This window comes from Hypomesus transpacificus, chromosome 23 (assembly GCF_021917145.1).
Source record: "Hypomesus transpacificus isolate Combined female chromosome 23, fHypTra1, whole genome shotgun sequence".
Lineage (NCBI taxonomy): Eukaryota > Metazoa > Chordata > Actinopteri > Osmeriformes > Osmeridae > Hypomesus > Hypomesus transpacificus.
In genome coordinates, this window is record NC_061082.1 from 17,392,994 (window position 1) to 17,417,985 (window position 24,992).

Below are 24,992 nucleotides of genomic sequence, written 5' to 3' on the forward strand. Positions count from 1 at the left end.
CCCCGCCGTGCCAAATGACGTTGTGTCCTTGGGGAAGGCATTTCACCCTACTTTCCTTGGGGGGAATGTCCCTGTACTTACTGTAAGTCGCTCTGGACAAGAGCGTCTGCTAAATGTAACACGTTTAAAAAAAAATAAACACTGGCACTAGTTTTTTGGAGGGTTTTCCTCTGGGTGTAAATCTGCACCCCATAATTGCCAGGCCTGGCAAGAATAGACAGTTGAAGGTTATAGCTCGAAAGGGAGCTTTCTACATGACATTAAGCAACCTGATGGTGCTTGTCCCACACAAGCATGCATTAATTTGAACTTCTGTAAATGTCAGCGAAGGAGAGTTCTCATCATGGCCTGTAATCACACGCACCTGCGCTTGGAGCGTTCACACAAAACCACTCCTTACATCTACAAAGTTCTACTTGGTGGTGACAGGATTCAAATACTAAATATGCTAAAACAAGGAGGTTTGTGATAGATTTGAGTTATAGTCGTGTTGACAGGATGTTAACAAAATAAAAAGATTTGTATTTCTACAGAGAAATCATGGTACTTTACCATATAAAATTCAAATAAATCATTAAATTGTTAGCCTCACAAAAATCCATTAGAAACAATCGGCGCAACATCTGAAAGCTTAAGTAGGAATTTATTGCGTAAATAATCACAACACTAAAACAAGTCAACATTTTGGTCCTTTTCCCTGAATAGGGCCTATGCTGAACACAGGCCTGTCTGAGCCTATGCTGAACACAGGCCTGTCTGAGCCTATGCTGAACACAGGCCTGTCTGAGAAAGGCATGGCTTTGGGTTGCAGTGCCTAAAGTTTCCCCAGAACATGTAGGAAGAATCCAAACATCCAGTCTGGTCGGGACGTTTCTGTCTTCCCTCCACCCTATACAGGCTAAACTGTGGAGAAGAACCTCAGAAAGCTACAGAATAACTATAATCATCTTAACACTGTTATGTTGCCCATTTGCTTTGGTCTCTGAAAGAATACTACATCCCACCTTTGTCCAGGTTAAACTGATTTTAAACATTTCTTTCAACATTTAACCCGGTTAAAACATTTTGTTGAAGCTTGAAAGACAGCACATTTCAAGTTTGATGATAGGACAGCAGAAATAAACAGCGATGCGTTCTAGTGAACACGGGATACGTTCCTGACTGGGATGTGTATGCGTTCAACTGAACTACACTGATATAAGGCAGACATGCTGACAATGAAAAAGATTCTCTATAAAGCTGACTCAGCAAACCCAAATGACAACTGAGCTTCAAACATGACAGGGGTATACCCCAGCACCAACCGTCCCAACATGCATCAAACAGTACATAAACTGAACACAAAATCTCAACCAGATGTAAATATATTTTCCTGCAAAAATCAAAACCCCCTAATTCAGCAACAGGGAGGACACCCTCAGATGAAAGGTTTCAATCTGTCAAAAAAGAAAAAAAGAAAACGTTGAAGTGGAAAGCTTTATCTTTGACACGTCCACATGATCCGCTGGTTGAGATTACAGTACAAAAAACAGATATAGCTTCAGCTGTCCCCCCCCAACCCCGCTTCCAGCAACCTGTCAGCTCACACTGGCACACAGTGCCAGGGGCTTTCCAGGCTAGGTGTTCAGAAAAAAAGGCTTATTCCATCAACCCTGTCACCTCAAAGCAATCAAACCAGTTTAGGGGATGATGAAACTCAACACGTAACCAAGGGCCATGTCACGTAATACTGTTACCATGCAGACAGACAAAATATGGAAAAGCCTTTTTTTAAACCATTTAAAAGCGAGTCAGGCAGATATTTATGACATGCTGTTAGTAAACTGGTTCCTAAGATGCCTGAGCTTCTCCCCTGAGCAAGAATCTTTCCTATGTGAGAGGAAACGTGCTACATTCACAAAGCTGACCTCACTGGCATCCCCGAGCAGTGACAGGTTAGCATTGAAAGATGGCAGGCTTAGGTGTAGTAAACTGCCTAAGACTTTTATAAAAGCACCCACAGGCTTCTCACAAAGCACAGGCTAACTAACCAGTCCTAACAATCACTTATGTTCTGAACACCCAGCATACACACCTCCGGGTCAACGTTACATAACAATTATGCTGACAGGCTCTACTGGCACCTCCTTGTACACTGTCAGAAAACCCTGCTATTGGAAGAAATAGCATTTGATGCTCTTTTTTTCTCCTCCAACTCAAATGACGTGCTGTATCCTTATACAGAATATGGAAGATATATTCAAATACTTTTTTGTATAAATATTTTCTTATAAAACAATTATCTGGGTAAGTAAGAATACAATTTGTATCAACTACAGGAGAGGTGTTTTCTGGAGTGCTGAGCTGGTCACTCTGACAACAGCTCTGTTCTGTAAAGACAAAATTATCCCTTTTGTATGTGTGCCAGTGTCTACACGCAAGTATAATTTGCAGTTTAATTTACTGTTTGCTTGCCATGAGAAGGTTATAACTTTGAACATGTGCCAAACCACTAAGTCCTTGCAGGAACTGACAGATCTTGTCTGTCATTGAAGTTACACCTGACCAGATGGCAAGACTCTTTTTCTGCAATGGTACTCAAGCCACAGACACCTCATGTTGACATACCACAAACATTTACATACGTGATAGAATTAACAATGATAAATTAACACATTTGCACATCTCCCAAAACCATCCTGATGTGATTTCAATGGCCAGGATGGTTTGAGGACCAAAAAATCATAAATAAAAGTAAAACTCTATGTAGAAATCCCCCAGATTCTGAAGGGGGCCGGGTGCTAGACCAGGAGGGGAAGTCAACTCAGTAAATAGATCTGAAGGGTTTTTTCCTAAAACATTGAAGGGCTTTTTTTGCAGTTTAATTCGGTTTCACTTCTCTAAAGGGGAAATTCATAAAATACATTACCACCTTTGTAAACACAACACCTGGTAAGAGAAATCTAATAAAGATGAATCTAAGGTCTGAAACTAAAACCGGTTCATACTGAGGCCAAATTGGTACATGACAAATTAAATATTTTCAGGAAATATTTCAAAAGCTATTTAACTAATCATCCTTCCCCGAAGTATGATTGCCAAAATTAAAATGTTGATAAGAAAGCAACAAAAAGTGCCAGAACAGAATGCTAGCTATTAAAATAACTTAAGAATAATGAAATACTTAAAACATCTGTAAAATATAAATACATTAAAGCAATGGATCCCAACAACAACAAGTCAACAAATAACACAATAAAATACATTTTCTGCACACAATTAAACCACATAGACATTTCCCCATTGTTACACCAAAACATTTCCGCCCATGGAGAAAGAAGTGCTGAAGGTACTCTGAGCAGTTACAAAAAATCATCAACATAGAAAAATAAGGTAGCTAGGATTTTCCTTTACACAGTATCAAGTAACAGACACACCACTTTGATGAAGCATATTATTTGGAAGCTAAGCTAACATCAGTGCTCCTGATGATCTACAGTCAGAAAAAGTGAGAATGCTTCTGCTACACACAAGCAGATCCGTTCCTCTAGTGTTGGGGGTAGAGAAGCCCGAGTCATCCACCAAGATGGCTGCCCCCAGCATCAAGACCCATTCTGGGTCTTCTCCACCAAGATGGCTGCCGCCAGTTGCTGTGCATCGATCACATGGGGGTTCCTCCCCATCACCACCCTCACCTGCTCCGGAGGAAAGATGTTACACAAGTTGGTGAACACCTTCTCCCGCAGCTCGATGTAACGGCTCTGGTCTGGGGATTCCTTGAGCTGGGTGGCCATCATGGAGGAGTGGGTGGGGAGGGCTGGGGGGGCAGGGGGCAGGGAGGATGGAGGCCCACGGGGGGAGTGCGTTCCCCTGGCCCAAGGGGAGTACCAGGGCTGTGGGTGTCCCTCCGGCAGGCTGTGAAAGGAGAAGGGTTCGTAGCAGTGTTGGGAGGGCAGCTGATAGTGGGGGTCCCAGCTGGCCAGACGCGACTCCTGCCCAGAGCAGCCCCTCCTGGGGCGGTGGGGGGAGTGCTCGTACAGCCGAGGTTCCAACAGCCCGTCATCCTGCCAGGCTGTGCCCAGCAGCGTGCGCCCCAGAGGGGATCCCTGTGAGCGAGCGTGGGGGCTGGAGGTCTGGGGTGGGGGGTGGGGATAGTCCCCAGGGTAGCCCGAGCGGGCCTGCAGGTGGGACGGCAGGTACGCAAGGGGAGCGTTGAAGTGGAGGAGGGAGGAGGGAGGATCCTCCAGGGTGTATCCATGCATCCTCCCCAGGCCCTGGGAAAGAGGGTAGCTGTGGTGTGGGTGCTGGGACATGCCGGTTGGGGCGTGAGAGGGCGGTTGGGGGTATCGTCCGGGGCAGGGGTGATGGTGGTGGTGGTGGTGGTGGGGATATCTGAGGCCCTCCTCCAGCACTGGGTCGGGGGAGAAGGAGTCCGAGCTCACGCTGTCCTCACTGCTACAGTCTGAGGGCAAGGAGCCGGGCCACAGCTCTGCAGGGAAGAACCTCTCTGGGCTCGGAGGCACCACCAGGCTCAGGCTTGAGTAGGCCCTCATCAAGGAGGGGTAGCCCAGCTCTGGGGATTCACACCTGGAGTAAAACTCCCCTGGACCCAGCCCCACCGCTCCATGGCCCCTGGAGGCTCCTCCTCCTTCGGGTCGCTCTCTCCGGTCCCGCTGGCCCGAGGGCGTCGCAGCTGGAGGGAGGAAGCTACCACTGCTGCCGCTACGAGTTTCTGTCCTGCTCCGCACCTCCAGCTGCTCATCCAGAAGGTTGTTGTAGGAGTCTGAGCGCCTCTTAGGGTGCCTGCCCCGGGACTCGGACAACGAGTCTATCCTGGAGCTTGCTGGGCTCTTTCCCGTGAAGGAGTCCCCCAGAGTCTTGGAAGAGGAGGGGGAGTAGAAAGAGAAGGAGGAGGTGAATAAGGAAGAGGCGGAGGAGGAGGAGGAGGAAGAGGAGGCCTTGGCACTTGCCCGGAGCTCGTCGGCCACGGAGCGCTGTGGTAGGGAGCCCCTCTCAGGGTGGTAGAACTTACACTTGTGCCCGTAGGTGCACTTCTTACCTGAGGAGTGAACGATAACAACAGCCAGTCAAGAAGCTGCCAAAACTCATAATCTTACATTACATTGCTTTTATAAATGGGATGAATATAGCTCAGGGGTATAGCATTTGGCTTCAGAACAAGAGAACCCATCCAGTGACTGACAGGTTTATCCAAAGCGATAAGTGTTTGCTGGACCAATACATTATTACGATGCATTTTTTTATGGGATGACATTAAAAAGAGTTTTATTGTTTTGTATGTTTTTTTCATTATGTTTCTTAATGTATGCCAGAACTGTTTTTTTGCTGGTCTATTTGCAGAACCAACTACCCTTTCCAGACATAAAGAAATGAATGAAATGAAAGAGGGAGGAAGGAAGAAGTGGTTACCGTAGGGACAGGGCTGCTTCCTGTGCTCAGGGATGACAGGTCTCTTCCGCAGGAAGTTCTCCAGACTGGGGCCATGGCGACCAAGAGGGTCATCAGGGGGCATGAACCTGAACACAGGAAGTGTGAGCTTTGTTCTGACACAACTCTACTGAACGAGTCCTGGCAGCAGACAGCAAGGATAAACATGACAACAACATCAACAACAGTTGCATTGTTGATGTGGAATCAGTCAGACCTCAATGACCCGTCTGTGTCATTGACAAAGTGGGCGGGGCTTCCTTACTTGTCGTTCACAAACGAGTACATGAGGAGTCGCTCGTCGACAAACTTCTTCCACTCTGGCTTCTCATTGGCCAGGTCTCTGTAGTTGTCGTTGGAGACGATGATGCCGTCCGACTCGTGGGCCAGCTTGACGATGAAGCGATCGTCGTAGCAGACCACCCTGCGGCCCTGGACGCGGCGTGACGGCGTGAACACCAGGATCTTCTCCTTCTCCAGGCGCCGAAGAATCTCCTGGTCTGTTGCAGACACAGAGAGAGATTGACAGTGAAGTAGAAGGGTGATGGTGGTGGTGGTGGGGGGGGGGGGACAGAAAGAGAGAGGGACAAAAGGAGGGAGAGAGAAAAATACAGAAAAAACATTAAACAAGCAGTGTATTAAAAAGTGATGTCATCCTCTCATATCTTTGTTGGTTTTGTTTGTAAAGCTATACGTGACCTACACTGATGAAAAACTGTTTGTTAAGCACACATGCTTATCATCATACCATTACTTTCATCATAAGTTTGTTCTTGAAGAGCAGTTGAATAGTTCATAGAGCTAATGTGAGCTTTAATCCCCCTTTCATGCCATGATTCCTTATGTAGCCACTGCACATTAGATTCCTTATGTAGCCACTGCTCATTAGATTCCTTATGTAGCCACTGCTCATTAGATTGCATCAGGAAAATAAATTGCACATATTTGCATGTTTCTCTAATCTGAAGTTTTCGAATTCACCAGATCTACACTCCACTGGATCAGATTTAGATGCCACATAAAAAAGCCCTCCGGTGTTGCCCTTTAAAATGATTGGCCTTTTTCCTAGAAGAACTAGTCAAAACATGGCTGAACACAGCCCATCTGAGGGGTTGTGAAGTCTGTACCTGAGGCAGTGGTAGGCCTTTGATGTAATTAACGAGGAAAAAGCCTGAGTAAGCACCTGAATAATGAGTGCGTGTGTGTCTGCGTGTGTGCATGTGTGTGTACGTGTGTGTGCGTGCACGTTCATGGGTGTGTGCCTGCACCCGTGTGTGTGTGTGTCTGCTTGTGTGTGTATGACTGTGTGTGTGCATGTACGTTCATGGCTGTGTCTACATGCATGTGTGTGTGTGCTTGCTAAAGGTTACACCATCTCCCGACCCCTGCTGGTACCTGTGATAAGTGCGTCGGGTCTCGACTGTTCTTTCCGCCAGGCGGGCACAAACACCGTGACGTCTCTGTGGCCGCGCTCCAGGAACCAATCAACTGCCAGCTGTATGCCGTGGCAGGAGAACACTTCCTTATTCCCGTGACTGCGAAGCACAACAGGACGTGATCAGTAGTGTCAGGACGCGCTTAACGCTCTCAGTCAGGTCTACAGCAGTTTCAGGATGGCTCTGAGATTGAGCTTGGGAGGGGAGCTGTGGAGGGGAGGAGGGGAGGGGAGGGGAGGGGAGGAGAGGGGAGGAGGGGAGGAGAGGAGGAGAGGAGAGGAGGGGAGGAGGGGAGGAGGGGAGAAAGGGAGGAGGGGAGGAGAGGAGGCTGTGAGATTGAGCTTGGGAGGGGAGGAGGGGAGCTGTGGAGGGGAGGAGGGGAGGTGAGGAGTGGAAGAGAGGAGGGGAAGAGGGGAGGATGGGAGGAGGGGAGGAGAGGAGGAGGGGAGGAGAGGAGGGGAGGAGGGGAGAAGGGGAGGAGGGGAGAAGGGGAGGAGGGGAGGAGGGGAGGAGAGGAGAGGAGGGGAAGAGGGGAAGATGGGAGGAGGGGAGGAGAGGAGGAGGGGAGGAGGGGAGGAGGGGAGGAGGGGAGGAGGGGAGGCTGTGAGATTGAGCTTGGTGGTCAGATCCAACACAGCATCAGAGACAACCACAGTTTGAAAAGCAGGATGACATAGTCTACAGTATATGCAGGCACATTTCAACCAGGGTTCCCCGAATTCCCAACCTCAACTGAGCATTGATACCTGAGTAAGGGACAGCACAGGGAGGAGAGGGGCTTAGTGAACTGACAGAATGTCCAACACGTTCACACCATGCTACAATACTGGGAAACAAAAGACAGCAGATGTGGGGAGAGGAGAGGAGGGGAGGAGACAGGAGAAGGGAGACAGAGAGGAGGTCAGGGGACAGGAGACTCACCTCATGGCCACGTTGCTTCCATCCACCACCACCGGCCTCAGGTTGTCCTGGTCCTCCAGACGGGAAGACTCACACACCTGGCGACAGAAGTCCAGAGACGACGACGAGGACGAGTGGGAAGAAGATAGAAAGGAAGAGGAGGAAGACGCATAATGGGTGATCACTTCCTGTTCCATCTCTGTCCTGGTTCCAAGTTTGACCAGCTCTCCCAGGATGTCGTTGATGAGCGCGCCTGGGCCCAACTTTCCCAGCACCTGCAGCACCAGATCCTCAGAGTAGCCCAGCTTCAGCGCGAACTCCACCTTGGTCTGGCTGTGAGTGAGGAGGGCTGTTGTGTGAGGGGACTCCTCAGGGGTAGGGTTCTGAGCTGACGAGGCGGGTGAGGGGTGACGATGAGGTTTCTGGACCTCAGAAGCAGAGATCTGGACTCTCTCATCTTCACTGTCGGAAGCAGCACTCTCTTCAGAGTAGTTGCTGCAACTACTACTGGTGCTGGTGCTGGTACTGGTGCTGATACCATGGGCTCCCCTGGCCACCCCTGCCTCCAAGGGCCCTGCGTCTGCACCAGCCGTGGCGCTCAGGTCTGCCTGCCTTACGCTGCCCTCCACGTGGAGGTATTCCAAATCGAGACCCAGGCTGAGGATGCGGCCTGTTTCATCCTCCAGGTGTTCCTTCAGGCCCATGAAGTCGTCTCATACATCCAGTTCTGTCTCCTCCGTGACCTCGATGATTCTGGCAATCCCTGGATGACCTCACTGTCACCGCTGTTGCTGCTGTCTGACTAATCCTGGCACAGAAGCCTGAAAGAGAATGGTACTGACATCAAACAAATAAATCAATCAAGTCCCTACCTGGATATCAAATGTTGTCATTGCGGCCAAATGTGGTATACAGGGGTTGGGGGGGGTTCACACATATACACACTCACAGACACACACACACATGCGTTGCTCATTGTTGTGGAAGGACCACCAGGCAGTGTGTTAAGATGCAATACAATCAATGCCAAACCACTTTCTCTGTAATGGAAGAATGACACGTTTGTACTCAATGTACTCCTAAATGTGTTGAGAAAGTCAACTGCAACCAGCACTGGGCCCTTGGGGCATGTACAGTAAGAACATTATTAAATAAAGTCATCTGTCATTGGAACAGCTTTGAGCTAAGCCTCTGACGTTCTCAACGCATTCAACATCATTCTACTTTGCAGAAAAAAGACCTGAGGGCATTTTCAAAAGGGCAAAAATCGTTTCCATTGTTTCTCTCGTCTCCATTACCTGCACGACCTCCCTGTCAACTGATTTGCATTTAACCGATCACTTGCTTGAGGTGTGTTGAGATGCTTGCACACAACTAAGTCTCTGCCGACAAGATGATAACTCACCAACTTCTGGACTTAATTCAATAAAACCTTTCACTGTCTTCTGTTTATTGGGCAAATAGCAACCTTTCAACTCAAGCATGTTTCAGACAAAGGAGACTTGAAGCACTTGGGTTTCAGGGGCTTATTGTGTTTGTCGTGTTTTATAAAGACAGGCACCTCATATTTACACAGCACTGAGACGGAGCCTGTCGTATAAGGAAGGGAAACCTGATTGGCTAACACAAAGGAGATCTGTTGAAGCCAGGCCTACCCAGCTAATTGCTCAGTGACCCTTTAAACAAGGGCTTGTTTTCTTGTGTGTGGCATTGTCCTCAGTGCATAATCTGAGCTTCACAATGTCTGAGTATCCACACATGGCTGTGAAATGTATTATTGTTACTTGCTTTTTTCAGAGGTAAACCCTTGCACCTTTGAGGTTCATGTTGTTCAGTTGTAACTTGTTTAACGACATGCTCTTATGATTCTTCCCTTTGGGACTTATTTGGTTTTCACAATGTATGCTTTATGTTTTGGCTACCCACAATGTTTGGGGCTGTCTTATTGTCTCATTATCAGTGACATATGCACTTTTGTAAAGCTCTCTCTTGGAAGTCGCTTCGGATAAAAGCGTCTGCTAAATGCATACATGTAATGTTAATGTAAATGTAAACATGGCTGCTCATCCACATGGACACTTTGTGTGTGTCTGGGCACTGCATGAATGTGGACTGATTTTGTCCACTGAACAGACGCACGATCAACAGAAGTTGTGTCTCTGTCCAGTCGGGATTCCACAGCTGCGCTGAAGAGCGTGCACGTGTGGAGGTGCAGAGAGGAGACTTCCTGCTAGGAGCGTGCACGCAGCGGCAGGACAGAGGGCCTCTGGACCGGAAGACAGAAGCCCCATGACCCGCGCCCCTCTCCTCAAGCTGCCACTCCAGAGGGCGTGTCCACGAATGCCAGAAGAAAGACGGAATAATTTAGTCGCTCGACAACAAAAGAGGAGAGAAAGAGAGCGAGAGTGTGTGCGTGTGAGCGAGGGGGGGATTGGGGTGGGACGAGGGGGGGACGGGGACGAGGGGGTCGGGGGTGCGTGAAAGTGTGTCTGGCTTGCTGTCACCTCACAAAGCAGCTGCCAGCGCAATCTGGAGCTCTCTGACCAGCCATTGTTCACCAGGCCTGGGCTCCACGCACAGACGGTGGCTGGAGCTATTCAAACAACCCTCCACTTTACATGCTCTCACACACACACACACTCAAATATACGCTTACACACACAGCCGCTAACACACACTCAATGAGCGATGCATCTTCGCGTAGCGGGCTTCCTGAGTCACTGTTTAGCTGTCAGCTAAAATACCAGACAAGCACAGATGTGTTTCCTCCGCTGTAGTTCAGGAGTGCTGTTGCCCAGCTCAAACTCTCAAATATCTGTCATTGTTAAATATACTACCTGCCATTATTAAATATAACACCTGTTATACAGACTGATGATCTCTTTAAAAGATTCAAGATCTTCAGCGACCATTGCTAGATAAAGAGCTTGTACTTTTCGTAGTGGACTGTCCCATTGCCTGTCTGACTACATATTCTGTGTATATATGTCTTGTTCATGCATCTATAAGAGTATATGTTCCTTTTCATGGGCACACTTATATACTGTTATAAAACCTGCATGGTAGCAGGAAAAACACAGGCAGCAGCTGCGAAATTGGACATTTTACATCTCATGAAACTGAGAAACCACAAATGACTTTAACAAGTCTGATATCCTCTTCTCCAAACATTGAGGTTAGAATAATAATGACACGTGGGAAACCAAAAACTCCCTGGGAAACCGTGACTGTCACCGATATCTGAGCTTCCCAGTCTAACCTCTGTCTGTCTGGGAGCAAGATGAGGTCTGGTTCAGAGACTGCAGAGCACTGAAAGATGAGGTCTGGTTCAGAGACTGCAGAACACTGACAGATGAGGTCTGGTTCAGAGACTGCAGAACACTGAATGATGAGGTCTGGTTCAGAGACTGTAGAACGCTGAATGATGAGGTCTGGTTCAGAGACTGCAGAACACTGAAAGATGAGGTCTGGTTCAGAGACTGCAGAACACTGAAAGATGAGGTCTGGTTCAGAGACTGCAGAACACTGAAAGATGAGGTCTGGTTCAGAGACTGCAGAACACTGAAAGATGAGGTCTGGTTCAGAGACTGCAGAACACTAAGGTGAAGGATGAGGTAGAAACCAGATGCTGCAGTTTGGACCCCACTGCTCTGGGCCCAGGGGTGGGAGGGCAGGGGTGGTTCTGGGTCAGGGTGAGCTCCCCTGGGCATGGGGGAGGGGTGGGACTAACTGGGCCAGAGTTAGCTCCTCTGGCCTGGTAGTGGAGGGGCTCCCCTGGGCACTGCTGGTTCCCTCGGGGCCAGACCTGAGCCAGGTCCTTACGGAGGCCAGCTCCAGATCCCCACTAGAGTCTGGAGAGAGGGGAACAAAGAGAGAGGAGGGAGGGGAGGATCGAGGGAGGGGGGACAGGGGGGAATGGGGGGCTGCATAGGCAGCAGGGGTAACAGATGCCTGCTGAAGCCACAGGGGAACCCTCTGCAACTGGTGTCCCTGCTCATCCTCCACTGAGCGCGCTCAGTACAGACCACAGATACATATCGCCGTGGTCATGTGACCTAAGTAAGGGTGCGTGTGTGTGTGGGGGTAGGGGAGGGGGGTAGGAACTATCACCCCTCAGTGCAGACATGGACCCCTCTTACACCCGTCTGGAAATGTGTCCTCACACACACACACACACACACACACAGCAGCAGCTGAGTACCTCAGTTACACCTCAGTTGCCTTACACACACTTATTCAAACACACACACAGACACACACACGAACACACACAGCAGCTGAATGCTCTCACATATGTTTCCTCTTGTTCTTTGTTAGTCAGCAGTTCAGGTCTTTCGCTTTTCCACCACTGACCATCCAATCATACTGAGGTATACACCAGGATGAAAAAACGAAACGTATGTTACGTTTTTAAACTTTAACCTCTCTTTCTGTCAACTCTGATCAGTTTATGCCTGTGAAGTTGCACTTTAGATTGTACAGTATTCATCGTTGGAAAGACTTCCTTTGGCCTTGAGCAAAATGAGTGCACTCAATCTTTTTATCACTCTGCTCTACATGCAAATGTTTGTGGTTAGCATTGGCTGCCAACTGGCACAGTGTTTAATGACCAGGAGCCAGCAAGTTTGACAGTAATCAAGGTTATACAGCCATAAAACTGCATGTTAGCAGGTTCAGAAGAAGTGATCGATTCCACAATGTGACTTTTCAAAAGTTTTGCTCCTTATTTGACTGTATCAACTCCAGTGTTGGACATCTAATTTACAGTCATTGACAACTCATAAAACAGAAAGCATTTACATTCACAGATATAAAGGGAGGGCCCCTTTTAAATACAGAAACACACACACTGAAGACTTCTCTCTTCCAATACTTTGACTTTGAAAACACTTTTAAACCAAACTTCCGAACCCCTCTTTCAGTAAAAGTGAATTCTCCACAAACAAACTCACCGCAGGGCTCCACAGTGAGCGGTGATGCGGGGAGAAGTTAATCCAGCCAAACACACACTTTCTTCTGCAGGAAGTAAACTCCTGAGAGAACACCGCGGGCCATTCCAGCAAGGACGTTGTTTCACTTCCGAGAGCTTTCCCCAGCTTTGCCGTGTCGACGTCAAGGAAACTCCAGACCCAGACTACAGTCTGCTCTGCATCCAAGCAGAGGAGGAGGAAAGAGGTAAAGTCCCAGGGAAGCTGAGGGGAGAGGAGGTCCCTGTGTCTGAGTCTATGATCCCGTCTGTGGGCAGCAGGACCCTGGGGGGCAGCTTGAACAATGTGAGAGTTAGCAGATGGAGCGGCAGTATCAACTATTCCCTCAATACATTCAATCTGCTCCTGACCAATGAGAGCCCCGTGACCTCACAATGAGACACTCGCACACACCCACACCCTCTCTCTCTCCCTCCGTCAAGTCTTCTCCTACGGCACGCGCTTTTTTTCAAACACACACACACACATTCAAACACTGCCCCCTCCCATCCTTTACATACACACACACTCTGCTTCTCTCTCTCACACACACACACACACACACACACACACACACACACACACACAGACACAGACACAGACACAGACACGCACACCAAAGGAAACTACGATAAGAAAGTAGAATCTCCCCACACCCCTCCCCCCCCCCCACACCCCTCCCCCCCACCACCACATCCAGCCGACTTGAGCCATGAATGGGTGTGTGTGTGTGGGGGGTATGCTGACAATGAGGACATACACACAAAGGAGGGCCCATGGCAGGCAGCTGCACACAGACACCAGGCACAGAGCCATTAGAGACAGAGAGACATGAAGAGCACCCATGGCTAAGCCCTGAGGAACACCTGGTCTGCCATTGGGGGGTGGGGGGGGGGGGGGGGGGGGGGTGGGAGGGGGGCGTAGGGGTTAGACAACAGATCATGTTGAAAGCAGATCATGCTGTACATCCCTAGGTCCTGAATTACTACAGGCAAATAAGCAGCCAAAGATTTAATGTCAGGCGACAGGGTGAACAACTTTCCCTGAACGTTAGAATGTGTACAAGCTTGGTTGTAGGCAAACATGGCTGGCCTCAAGGAACACAGTCAGCCACGCCAATCAAACTAAGTATGTTCTCATGCCAATCAAACAAAGTATGTTTGTTGACTCTCCTCAGATATTTGCATTTAACAATCTCCCAAAACACCTAAAGCAATGTCGTTTTCACACGTTCGCATTGCTTCCAAACTACAAAAAGTGCTAACACTAACAAAATCACACCCGGGCTAGCAAAGGAATCTGAACATCAGTCCAATGGAATATACGTTTTATCGGGAGATTGAATTGGATAAATGCGTTTGCTTGGTTCAGAGGTCTCTGAGACTTGGCAGTACAGCGCTGCTCACTCGCTCAATTCAATCCCAATCCAAGATATGGAGTCCAGCTCTTTGTTCCACACATACACTTCGACATTAGACTAGTACAAGTAAGAAGAAGCAGATGGTAATGTCATATCAGAATCAGAATCAGAAAGGGATTTATTCGCCATGCTGGTTTGCACAGACAATGAATTTACTTTGGCAGGAAGATGCATACAATAAACATATAAGAACCTAAAATTAAAATATGGGGACTATCCATACTAAGGGTACATAAACTAGCAGTACTAAGTGGAATTAGAACAAAATAAAATGTACAATAAAATAAAATATAAGTTGCCAATTACAATATGAGAATACAAAAAATACAAATATTATAAAAGATACAAATACAAGATGGAATTGTGTAAATGCAATGTGTTTTAAGCAGGAAGTCATTTAGAGTCAGTGACTTCCTGCTTAAAACACATTGCATTTACACAATATCAGAGGGAGAGAGGTGGACTAGGTTTGCAGAGCTAAGGCAGGGAATTGCAGGATGCATTCGGACTGTCCTGTGTGTGTACAGTGTGTGGAGTGTGTGTCTTTGGGAGTGTCTAGTTTGTGTATGTATGCAGTGTGTGTGTGTGTGTGTGTGTGGAGTGTGTGTATCTGGAGAGTATCTCCCTCTCTCTGTCTCTCTGTCACTTCTGTGACTTGCCCCGACTCCTTAATGGAGCCTGAGCTGGCTGCTGGCCCCTGGGGGACTGTGAAACGACGGCCATCTGCTCGCCAGCCCAGCATAAACAGGTGTCCTCTCCCCTCCGCCTGCACCTTACCAGACCCTGCAGCACTGTTAACAGAGCCCTGTTCCATGCACCCATCCTGCCTCCCAGCCCAGGCCAGCCCAGCCCAGGCCAGCCCAGCCTCAGAGACCCTCCAGCCTGCACCTGGGAGGGACCGTCCTTAGCTGACGCTTGTCTGGGGAGACAGCTGCTGGAAGGTAAACGGCAAGGTTTCCATCATTGGGAAGAATCTTATCCAAAGTGCAATACAGCATGAGAAAAAATCCCCAGTGATCAGAACTGGGAGAGAGGAAGAGAGAGAAGGGGGAGAGAGGAAGAGAGAGAAGGGGGAGAGAGGAAGAGAGAGAAGGGGGAGAGAGGAAGAGAGAGAAGGGGGAGAGAGGAAGAGAGAGAAGGGGGAGAGAGGAGTGCTAGGGAGAAAGGATAAAAGAAAGAAAACAAAAAAGGGAGGGAGGGAGGGAGGGAGCATGACTGTGGCAGAGACAGATACACCAGAAAGTTGGACGGAGAAAAAAGACTTGTCAGCAGCCACAGATGTAGAAGACGAACAGAAAGGGGCGTGTGAGTGGAGAAAGGAGATACAACTCCTAATCCTGTTGACCAGAAGACTCGGGGAACAGACGGAACAGAAGGAGTCCCTATGGCCAGGCAGGTCTTGCTTTTCAAGCTCACTGTGTAAACATGTTTGGGGGGATGCAGGGCTTACTCTAGTCCCAGCCCTCAAGGCCAGAGCGAGGCCTACTAACTCCAATCCAACACGGTCAAATCAATCTGTGCCCAAGAGCTCCAATGAAACTTTGTCATGGCATCTCTCTCTCTCTCCATTACAGTACACACACCCTTTTCTCCAACGTAATACAGCCCTCACACATGCCTCCTCACCCCCCACAGAGGATCAGCAAGCCAGAGGGACCTAACAGGCCACATGGTGGGTGTGTGTGTGCGCACACATTGCCTTTAAGTGACCCTGAGGGCATTAGGCCTAAGGCCAATCTTTTGTACCCTCAAAGTCCTTTACGACCCCCTCCCCAACCCCCTTACACACACAGTTGCGCACACACACACACACACAGTTGCACACACACACACACATACACACAGACACGCGCACACACACACACCACCTGCTGTTTCTGTAGGCTACCGGGTATTAGAGTGGAAATTGTGAAGTGAAACACCACATTCTGTGATGTCATGAACACAGTCTTGCAACAAACAAAATGGTAATACTACTCATACCCCTACTCACAGTGCTCAAAATACACTACATAACAGGAGATAGTGACTCATGTTGATATACTGTAGAACATGTGAGTTCTGTGCTCATAATGCCATCTGATACAGACAAGGTGCAACTACTCTGGGTTCTAGGCACGTTCTGTTTAGTTTAAATTCCAGTATGTCGCTAACCACCCGTGTGTAGCTAACAATCAGTACAGCGAACCAACGGTACGTTGCTAACCAGCTGTGTAGCCAACCACCATAATATGTAGCTAATTATCAGGATGTAGCTAACCACTCGTATTTAGCTAACCATCACTTTTGGAGCTAACCACTCTTTTTTTTAGCTAACCACCAATACATAGCTAACCACCACTATGAAGCTCACCACCACCATGTAGCTAAACACCAGTATTCTGTATGTTGCTAACCAGCAGCTAACTATCAGTATGTAGCTAACTACCAGTATGAAGATATCCATGTATGCTAGGCTGGGAGGTCACCATGTGTCGGCAGAGTCTGATTAAGTCATGATGGATTGTCCAGGAGAGGGATAGGGAGAGAGAGGGGGATAGATAGGGAGAGAGAGGGGGATAGATAGGGAGAGAGAGGGGGATAGATAGGGAGAGAGAGGGGGATAGATAGGGAGAGAGAGGGGGATAGATAGGGAGAGAGAGGGGGATAGATAGGGGGAGAGAGGGGGATAGATAGGGAGAGAGAGGGGGATAGATAGGAAGAGAGAGGGGGATAGATAGGGAGAGAGAGGGGGATAGATAGGGAGAGAGAGGGGGATAGATAGGGAGAGAGAGGGGGATAGATAGGGAGAGAGAGGGGGATAGATAGGGGGAGAGAGGGGGATAGATAGGGAGAGAGAGGGGGATAGATAGGAAGAGAGAGGGGGATAGATAGGGAGAGAGAGGGGGATAGATAGGGAGAGAGAGGGGGATAGATAGGGAGAGAGAGGGGGATAGATAGGGAGAGAGAGGGGGATAGATAGGGAGAGAGAGGGGGATAGATAGGGAGAGAGAGGGGGATAGATAGGGAGAGAGAGGGGGATAGATAGGGAGAGAGAGGGGGATAGATAGGGGGAGAGAGGGGGATAGATAGGGAGAGAGAGGGGGATAGATAGGGAGAGAGAGGGGGATAGATAGGGGGAGAGAGGGGGATAGATAGGGAGAGAGAGGGGGATAGATAGGGAGAGAGAGGGGGATAGATAGGGAGAGAGAGGGGGATAGATAGGGAGAGAGAGGGGGATAGATAGGGAGAGAGAGGGGGATAGATAGGGGGAGAGAGGGGGATAGATAGGGGGAGAGAGGGGGATAGATAGGGGGAGAGAGGGGGATAGATAGGGAGAGAGAGGGGGATAGATAGGGAGAGAGAGGGGGATAGGGAGAGAGAGGGGGATAGATAGGGAGAGAGAGGGGGATAGATAGGGAGAGAGAGGGGGATAGATAGGGAGAGAGAGAGGGGGATAGATAGGGAGAGAGAGGGGGATAGATAGGGAGAGAGAGGGGGATAGATAGGGAGAGAGAGGGGGATAGATAGGGGGAGAGAGAAGCATAGATAGGGAGAGAGAGGGGGATAGATAGGGAGAGAGAGGGGGATAGATAGGGAGAGAGAGGGGGATAGATAGGGAGAGAGAGGGGGATAGGGAGAGAGAGGGGGATAGATAGGGAGAGAGAGGGGGATAGATAGGGAGAGAGAGGGGGATAGATAGGGAGAGAGAGGGGGATAGATAGGGGGAGAGAGGGGGATAGATAGGGAGAGAGAGGGGGATAGATAGGGAGAGAGAGGGGGATAGATAGGGAGAGAGGGGGGATAGGGGGAGAGAGGGGGATAGATAGGGAGAGAGAGGGGGATAGATAGGGAGAGAGAGGGGGATAGATAGGGGGAGAGAGAGGGATAGATAGGGGGAGAGGGGGGGATAGATAGGGAGAGAGAGGGGGATAGATAGGGGGAGAGAGAGGGATAGATAGGGAGAGAGAGGGGGATAGATAGGGGGAGAGAGAGGGATAGATAGGGGGAGAGGGGGGGATAGATAGGGAGAGAGAGGGGGATAGATAGGGGGAGAGAGAGGGATAGATAGGGAGAGAGAGGGGGATAGATAGGGAGAGAGAGGGGGATAGATAGGGGGAGAGAGAGGGATAGATAGGGAGAGAGAGGGGGATAGATAGGGAGAGAGGGGGATAGATAGGGAGAGAGAGGGGGATAGATAGGGAGAGAGGGGGGATAGATAGGGAGAGAGGGGGGATAGAAAGGGAGAGAGAGGGGGATAGATAGGGAGAGAGGGGGGATAGATAGGGAGAGAGAGGGGGATAGATAGGGAGAGAGAGGGGGATAGATAGGGAGAGAGAGAGGGGGATAGATAGGGAGAGAGAGGGGGATAGATAGGGAGAGAGAGGGGGATAGATAGGGAGAGAGAGGGGGATAGATAGGGAGAGAGAGAGGGGGATAGATAGGGGGAGAGAGAGGGGGATAGATAGGGAGAGAGAGGGGGATAGATAGGGAGAGAGAAGGGGATAGATAGGGGGAGAGAGGGGGATAGATAGGGAGAGAGAGGGGGATAGATAGGGAGAGAGAGGGGGATAGATAGGGGGAGAGGGGGGAGAGGAAGAAGGATGGGGGGTTGGGGTGGGTGTGGAGCCGGACGAGTGCCATGTCACTGGGGCCAGAGGAGGACAAAGCCAGAGACCAGGTCCCCAGAGGGCTACGGACAGCTGTTCGGACAAACGTCATCACTGACACACACACGTTCCACCCAGGGATCCAGGGTCACGTCTGGGCCTGGCAAGAAGCTAGGGGAAAGGTCACATAGAGACATATGCGAAGCACAGGCACCCACATGCATGAGCCTGTTTTCTCCATCTCTCTCTTTCTCTTTCACACACACATGCGACCGTTCACATACATACACACACATTCAGCATACACACATACTACAACAGAAGATGTGTTATCCTGTAAAGCATCTGTAGATACGAAGATCTACGTCGAAGGTACAACCCCATGTTTGGCACCTGGCTTTCTGTAATTGCACAGAGCTGCGTACTCCGACACGTTCAGATTAAGATCATGGGCTGATGTTTGTATGGACTGCCTTGGTTGGTTTTTAGCTGCAACATTATTGTAATGTGTAAATGCATGTATGTGTGTGACTGTTATTATTTGAATGTTATTGTCGTATTTTCTTTTAGAAAAAAAACAGCTGGGATGTATGTCACTGGAAATAAGTATCTGTCCGATAATCCTTGGTCTTTTCCCAGACCTGGGTCTAGCCACCTGCTTCATCACACACAAACAGAAACAATGAATGATCAAATATAAATATTCTGCCTATGTCGTGTCACAAGTATGCTTAATTGCCATAGCATAGAGTCTACTCACATCAACAGGAGCTTATCCAACTGTCAGCTGTCTTTGGTGGAACCGTTTAGAACCATAACACTCAGTCAAACAACAGGAAGCTCAAGCTTGAAGCAATCTTAAAGACATGTTTCACCAAACAGATAATGGCCTTCAAGTAAATGTCAGACTGTCTGTCTCTTGCATTCTCTCGCCCACTGGCTGGATTAACCACACAACCAATACAGCGACTAACACACACACACACACCACACAATGTCCTCAGGTGTGTTTGCACGTGTAACCCCAGATACTGTATGTCATGAGAACAGATGGCTTGGAGGTGTCAGGTTAGTCAGACAACATCAGCAGCTAAACACGCACACACATATGCACATAGGCACATATTACCACCGCCAGTCCTAGGGGAAGCTGGGTAGTAACAAGTGGCACACAGCTAAGGATAGACTGTGTAGCCTAAAGGTGTGGTGACGCTGAGGAGAGACGGAGGAGACGTTAGTCTTGCCACAGCTCATTTAATTCTGAGACCGCGTCTGCGCCTTGTCCCTTTAGTCCCCACAGTAGCGCTTAGCGCCCTTTACTGGTTTGGATGTCACCCAAAATAAAAGACACAGGAAAATGCAAAAAAATTGAGGCGGTGTCTATTTCTTTATGAAACTATAGATGTAGCATTTCTCAACCTACTGCACACACACGCAAATACACACACACACACACTACAAACACACTGATACACACCACACACACAGACGCATACCACTGACCAAGGAGTATGCAAACACAAGCAGACGTCATCATTTTTCTCTTTAATTGCAGACATTATTAACAGAGTTCCAGAGAAGCAGCAGATGCAGTATGAAGGCTCACGTTGACGCTGTTGCAGGTTCCTCCAGTAGGTGACAAGGAACATTTGGATGTAAGCTGTGACATTTACCAGTGTTGGTTCAGGCGTAATTGCTTAGTCAGGCACAATGAGAGGGGAGCAGCTGTAATTCTAGTTCTGTATGCTTGCAGGAATGTGTGTGTGTGTTTGTTGATAATGGGGGATTTGTTTTTTTGCTTCCCTCTGGGACATTTGTGTCAAACATAAGTGTTTGTATCCCTCCAACCCTTTTTGCTTCTGTGAAGTATTGTGGCGCCTAATTGTATGAAATGCGCTAAACAAATCAAGTTTGATTTGATTTGGGGAGCGGGAAGTTGTAATTCTTGTTCTGTATGCTAGCAGGAATGCATGTGTGTGTCGGGAGGGGGGGGGGTTGTGGTGATACAAGTCCTGTGTCGTATCAGGAATGTGTGTCTCTTTTGTTTGGGGGTGGTGGGGGGGGGGGATTTCCATGGTTGTATTCAAAGCAGAAGAGTGCTAGGGATCTTCTTGTCATCTCTGACGGCTGGTGACTCTGGATCAGGGCCTGTCATTCAGGAAGAGTATCTCTGACGGCTGGTGACTCTGGATCAGGGCCTGTCATTCAGGAAGAGTATCTCTGACGGCTGGTGACTCTGGATCAGGGCCTGTCATTCAGGAAGAGTATCTCTGATGGCTGGTGACTCTGGATCAGGGCCTGTCATTCAGGAAGAGTATCTCTGATGGCTGGTGACTCTGGATCAGGGCCTGTCATTCAGGAAGAGTATCTCTGATGGCTGGTGACTCTGGATCAGGGCCTGTCATTCAGGAAGAGTATCTCTGACGGCTGGTGACTCTGGATCAGGGCCTGTCATTCAGGAAGAGTATCTCTGATGGCTGGTGACTCTGGATCAGGGCCTGTCATTCAGGAAGAGTATCTCTGATGGCTGGTGACTCTGGATCAGGGCCTGTCATTCAGGAAGAGTATCTCTGACGGCTGGTGACTCTGGATCAGGGCCTGTCATTCAGGAAGAGTATCTCTGACGGCTGGTGACTCTGGATCAGGGCCTGTCATTCAGGAAGAGTATCTCTGACGGCTGGTGACTCTGGATCAGGGCCTGTCATTCAGGAAGAGTATCTCTGATGGCTGGTGACTCTGGATCAGGGCCTGTCATTCAGGAAGAGTATCTCTGATGGCTGGTGACTCTGGATCAGGGCCTGTCATTCAGGAAGAGTATCTCTGACGGCTTTAGACTCTGGATCAGGGCCTGTCATTCAGGAAGAGTATCTCTGATGGCTGGTGACTCTGGATCAGGGCCTGTCATTCAGGAAGAGTATCTCTGATGGCTGGTGACTCTGGATCAGGGCCTGTCATTCAGGAAGAGTATCTCTGACGGCTGGTGACTCTGGATCAGGGCCTGTCATTCAGGAAGAGTATCTCTGACGGCTGGTGACTCTGGATCAGGGCCTGTCATTCAGGAAGAGTATCTCTGATGGCTGGTGACTCTGGATCAGGGCCTGTCATTCAGGAAGAGTATCTCTGATGGCTGGTGACTCTGGATCAGGGCCTGTCATTCAGGAAGAGTATCTCTGATGGCTGGTGACTCTGGATCAGGGCCTGTCATTCAGGAAGAGTATCTCTGATGGCTGGTGACTCTGGATCAGGGCCTGTCATTCAGGAAGAGTATCTCTGATGGCTGGTGACTCTGGATCAGGGCCTGTCATTCAGGAAGAGTATCTCTGACGGCTGGTGACTCTGGATCAGGGCCTGTCATTCAGGAAGAGTATCTCTGATGGCTGGTGACTCTGGATCAGGGCCTGTCATTCAGGAAGAGTATCTCTGATGGCTGGTGACTCTGGATCAGGGCCTGTCATTCAGGAAGAGTATCTCTGATGGCTGGTGACTCTGGATCAGGGCCTGTCATTCAGGAAGAGTATCTCTGACGGCTGGTGACTCTGGATCAGGGCCTGTCATTCAGGAAGAGTATCTCTGATGGCTGGTGACTCTGGATCAGGGCCTGTCATTCAGGAAGAGTATCTCTGACGGCTGGTGACTCTGGATCAGGGCCTGTCATTCAGGAAGAGTATCTCTGATGGCTGGTGACTCTGGATCAGGGCCTGTCATTCAGGAAGAGTATCTCTGATGGCTGGTGGATCAGGGCCTGTCATTCTGGTGACTCTGGATCAGGGCCTGTCATTCAGGAAGAGTATCTCTGATGGCTGGTGACTCTGGATCAGGGCCTGTCATTCAGGAAGAGTATCTCTGATGGCTGGTGACTCTGGATCAGGGCCTGTCATTCAGGAAGAGTATCTCTGATGGCTGGTGACTCTGGATCAGGGCCTGTCATTCAGGAAGAGTATTTCTGATGGCTGGTGACTCTGGATCAGGGCCTGTCATTCAGGAAGAGTATCTCTGATGGCTGGTGACTCTGGATCAGGGCCTGTCATTCAGGAAGAGTATCTCTGATGGCTGGTGACTCTGGATCAGGGCCTGTCATTCAGGAAGAGTATCTCTGACGGCTGGTGACTCTGGATCAGGGCCTGTCATTCAGGAAGAGTATCTCTGATGGCTGGTGACTCTGGATCAGGGCCTGTCATTCAGGAAGAGTATCTCTGACGGCTTTAGACTCTGGATCAGGGCCTGTCATTCAGGAAGAGTATCTCTGATGGCTGGTGACTCTGGATCAGGGCCTGTCATTCAGGAAGAGTATCTCTGATGGCTGGTGACTCTGGATCAGGGCCTGTCATTCAGGAAGAGTATCTCTGACGGCTGGTGACTCTGGATCAGGGCCTGTCATTCAGGAAGAGTATCTCTGACGGCTGGTGACTCTGGATCAGGGCCTGTCATTCAGGAAGAGTATCTCTGATGGCTGGTGACTCTGGATCAGGGCCTGTCATTCAGGAAGAGTATCTCTGATGGCTGGTGACTCTGGATCAGGGCCTGTCATTCAGGAAGAGTATCTCTGATGGCTGGTGACTCTGGATCAGGGCCTGTCATTCAGGAAGAGTATCTCTGATGGCTGGTGACTCTGGATCAGGGCCTGTCATTCAGGAAGAGTATCTCTGATGGCTGGTGACTCTGGATCAGGGCCTGTCATTCAGGAAGAGTATCTCTGACGGCTGGTGACTCTGGATCAGGGCCTGTCATTCAGGAAGAGTATCTCTGATGGCTGGTGACTCTGGATCAGGGCCTGTCATTCAGGAAGAGTATCTCTGATGGCTGGTGACTCTGGATCAGGGCCTGTCATTCAGGAAGAGTATCTCTGATGGCTGGTGACTCTGGATCAGGGCCTGTCATTCAGGAAGAGTATCTCTGATGGCTGGTGACTCTGGATCAGGGCCTGTCATTCAGGAAGAGTATCTCTGATGGCTGGTGACTCTGGATCAGGGCCTGTCATTCAGGAAGAGTATCTCTGACGGCTGGTGACTCTGGATCAGGGCCTGTCATTCAGGAAGAGTATCTCTGATGGCTGGTGACTCTGGATCAGGGCCTGTCATTCAGGAAGAGTATCTCTGACGGCTTTAGACTCTGGATCAGGGCCTGTCATTCAGGAAGAGTATCTCTGATGGCTGGTGACTCTGGATCAGGGCCTGTCATTCAGGAAGAGTATCTCTGATGGCTGGTGACTCTGGATCAGGGCCTGTCATTCAGGAAGAGTATCTCTGACGGCTGGTGACTCTGGATCAGGGCCTGTCATTCAGGAAGAGTATCTCTGACGGCTGGTGACTCTGGATCAGGGCCTGTCATTCAGGAAGAGTATCTCTGATGGCTGGTGACTCTGGATCAGGGCCTGTCATTCAGGAAGAGTATCTCTGATGGCTGGTGACTCTGGATCAGGGCCTGTCATTCAGGAAGAGTATCTCTGATGGCTGGTGACTCTGGATCAGGGCCTGTCATTCAGGAAGAGTATCTCTGATGGCTGGTGACTCTGGATCAGGGCCTGTCATTCAGGAAGAGTATCTCTGATGGCTGGTGACTCTGGATCAGGGCCTGTCATTCAGGAAGAGTATCTCTGACGGCTGGTGACTCTGGATCAGGGCCTGTCATTCAGGAAGAGTATCTCTGATGGCTGGTGACTCTGGATCAGGGCCTGTCATTCAGGAAGAGTATCTCTGATGGCTGGTGACTCTGGATCAGGGCCTGTCATTCAGGAAGAGTATCTCTGATGGCTGGTGACTCTGGATCAGGGCCTGTCATTCAGGAAGAGTATCTCTGATGGCTGGTGACTCTGGATCAGGGCCTGTCATTCAGGAAGAGTATCTCTGACGGCTGGTGACTCTGGATCAGGGCCTGTCATTCAGGAAGAGTATCTCTGACGGCTGGTGACTCTGGATCAGGGCCTGTCATTCAGGAAGAGTATCTCTGATGGCTGGTGACTCTGGATCAGGGCCTGTCATTCAGGAAGAGTATCTCTGATGGCTGGTGACTCTGGATCAGGGCCTGTCATTCAGGAAGAGTATCTCTGATGGCTGGTGACTCTGGATCAGGGCCTGTCATTCAGGAAGAGTATCTCTGATGGCTGGTGACTCTGGATCAGGGCATGTCATTCAGGAAGAGTATCTCTGACGGCTGGTGACTCTGGATCAGGGCCTGTCATTCAGGAAGAGTATCTCTGACGGCTGGTGACTCTGGATCAGGGCCTGTCATTCAGGAAGAGTATCTCTGATGGCTG

The 24,992-nt window shown here is 49.4% G+C and overlaps 1 protein-coding gene across 1 annotated transcript; it reads right to left on the reverse strand.

Moving 5' to 3' along the window:
• Window positions 1-645: 645 nt before the first annotated feature.
• LOC124485983 (probable ribonuclease ZC3H12C) lies at window positions 646-13,189 on the reverse strand. Its single transcript, XM_047047925.1, has 6 exons — window positions 12,716-13,189; window positions 7,785-8,584; window positions 6,823-6,962; window positions 5,693-5,927; window positions 5,410-5,516; window positions 646-5,038 (listed from the first exon to the last, which is right to left on the reverse strand). The coding sequence occupies exons 2-6, from the start codon at window positions 8,465-8,467 to the stop codon at window positions 3,582-3,584; spliced, it is 2,622 nt and encodes an 873-aa protein (XP_046903881.1). The 5' UTR covers window positions 8,468-8,584; window positions 12,716-13,189; the 3' UTR covers window positions 646-3,581.
• Window positions 13,190-24,992: the final 11,803 nt, after the last annotated feature.

What these genes read in the sequence shown, in the direction of transcription:
- LOC124485983 (XM_047047925.1), bottom strand. Translation starts at nt 8,467, where the DNA reads ATGGGCCTGAAGGAACACCTGGAGGATGAAACAGGCCGCATCCTCAGC. An exon ending in TACTCGTTTGTGAACGACAA is followed by an intron (nt 5,517 to 5,692) that starts GTAAGGAAGCCC and finishes TCCTGTGTTCAG; the next exon opens with GTTCATGCCCCCTGATGACC. An exon ending in GAAGCAGCCCTGTCCCTACG is followed by an intron (nt 5,039 to 5,409) that starts GTAACCACTTCT and finishes TTCACTCCTCAG; the next exon opens with GTAAGAAGTGCACCTACGGG.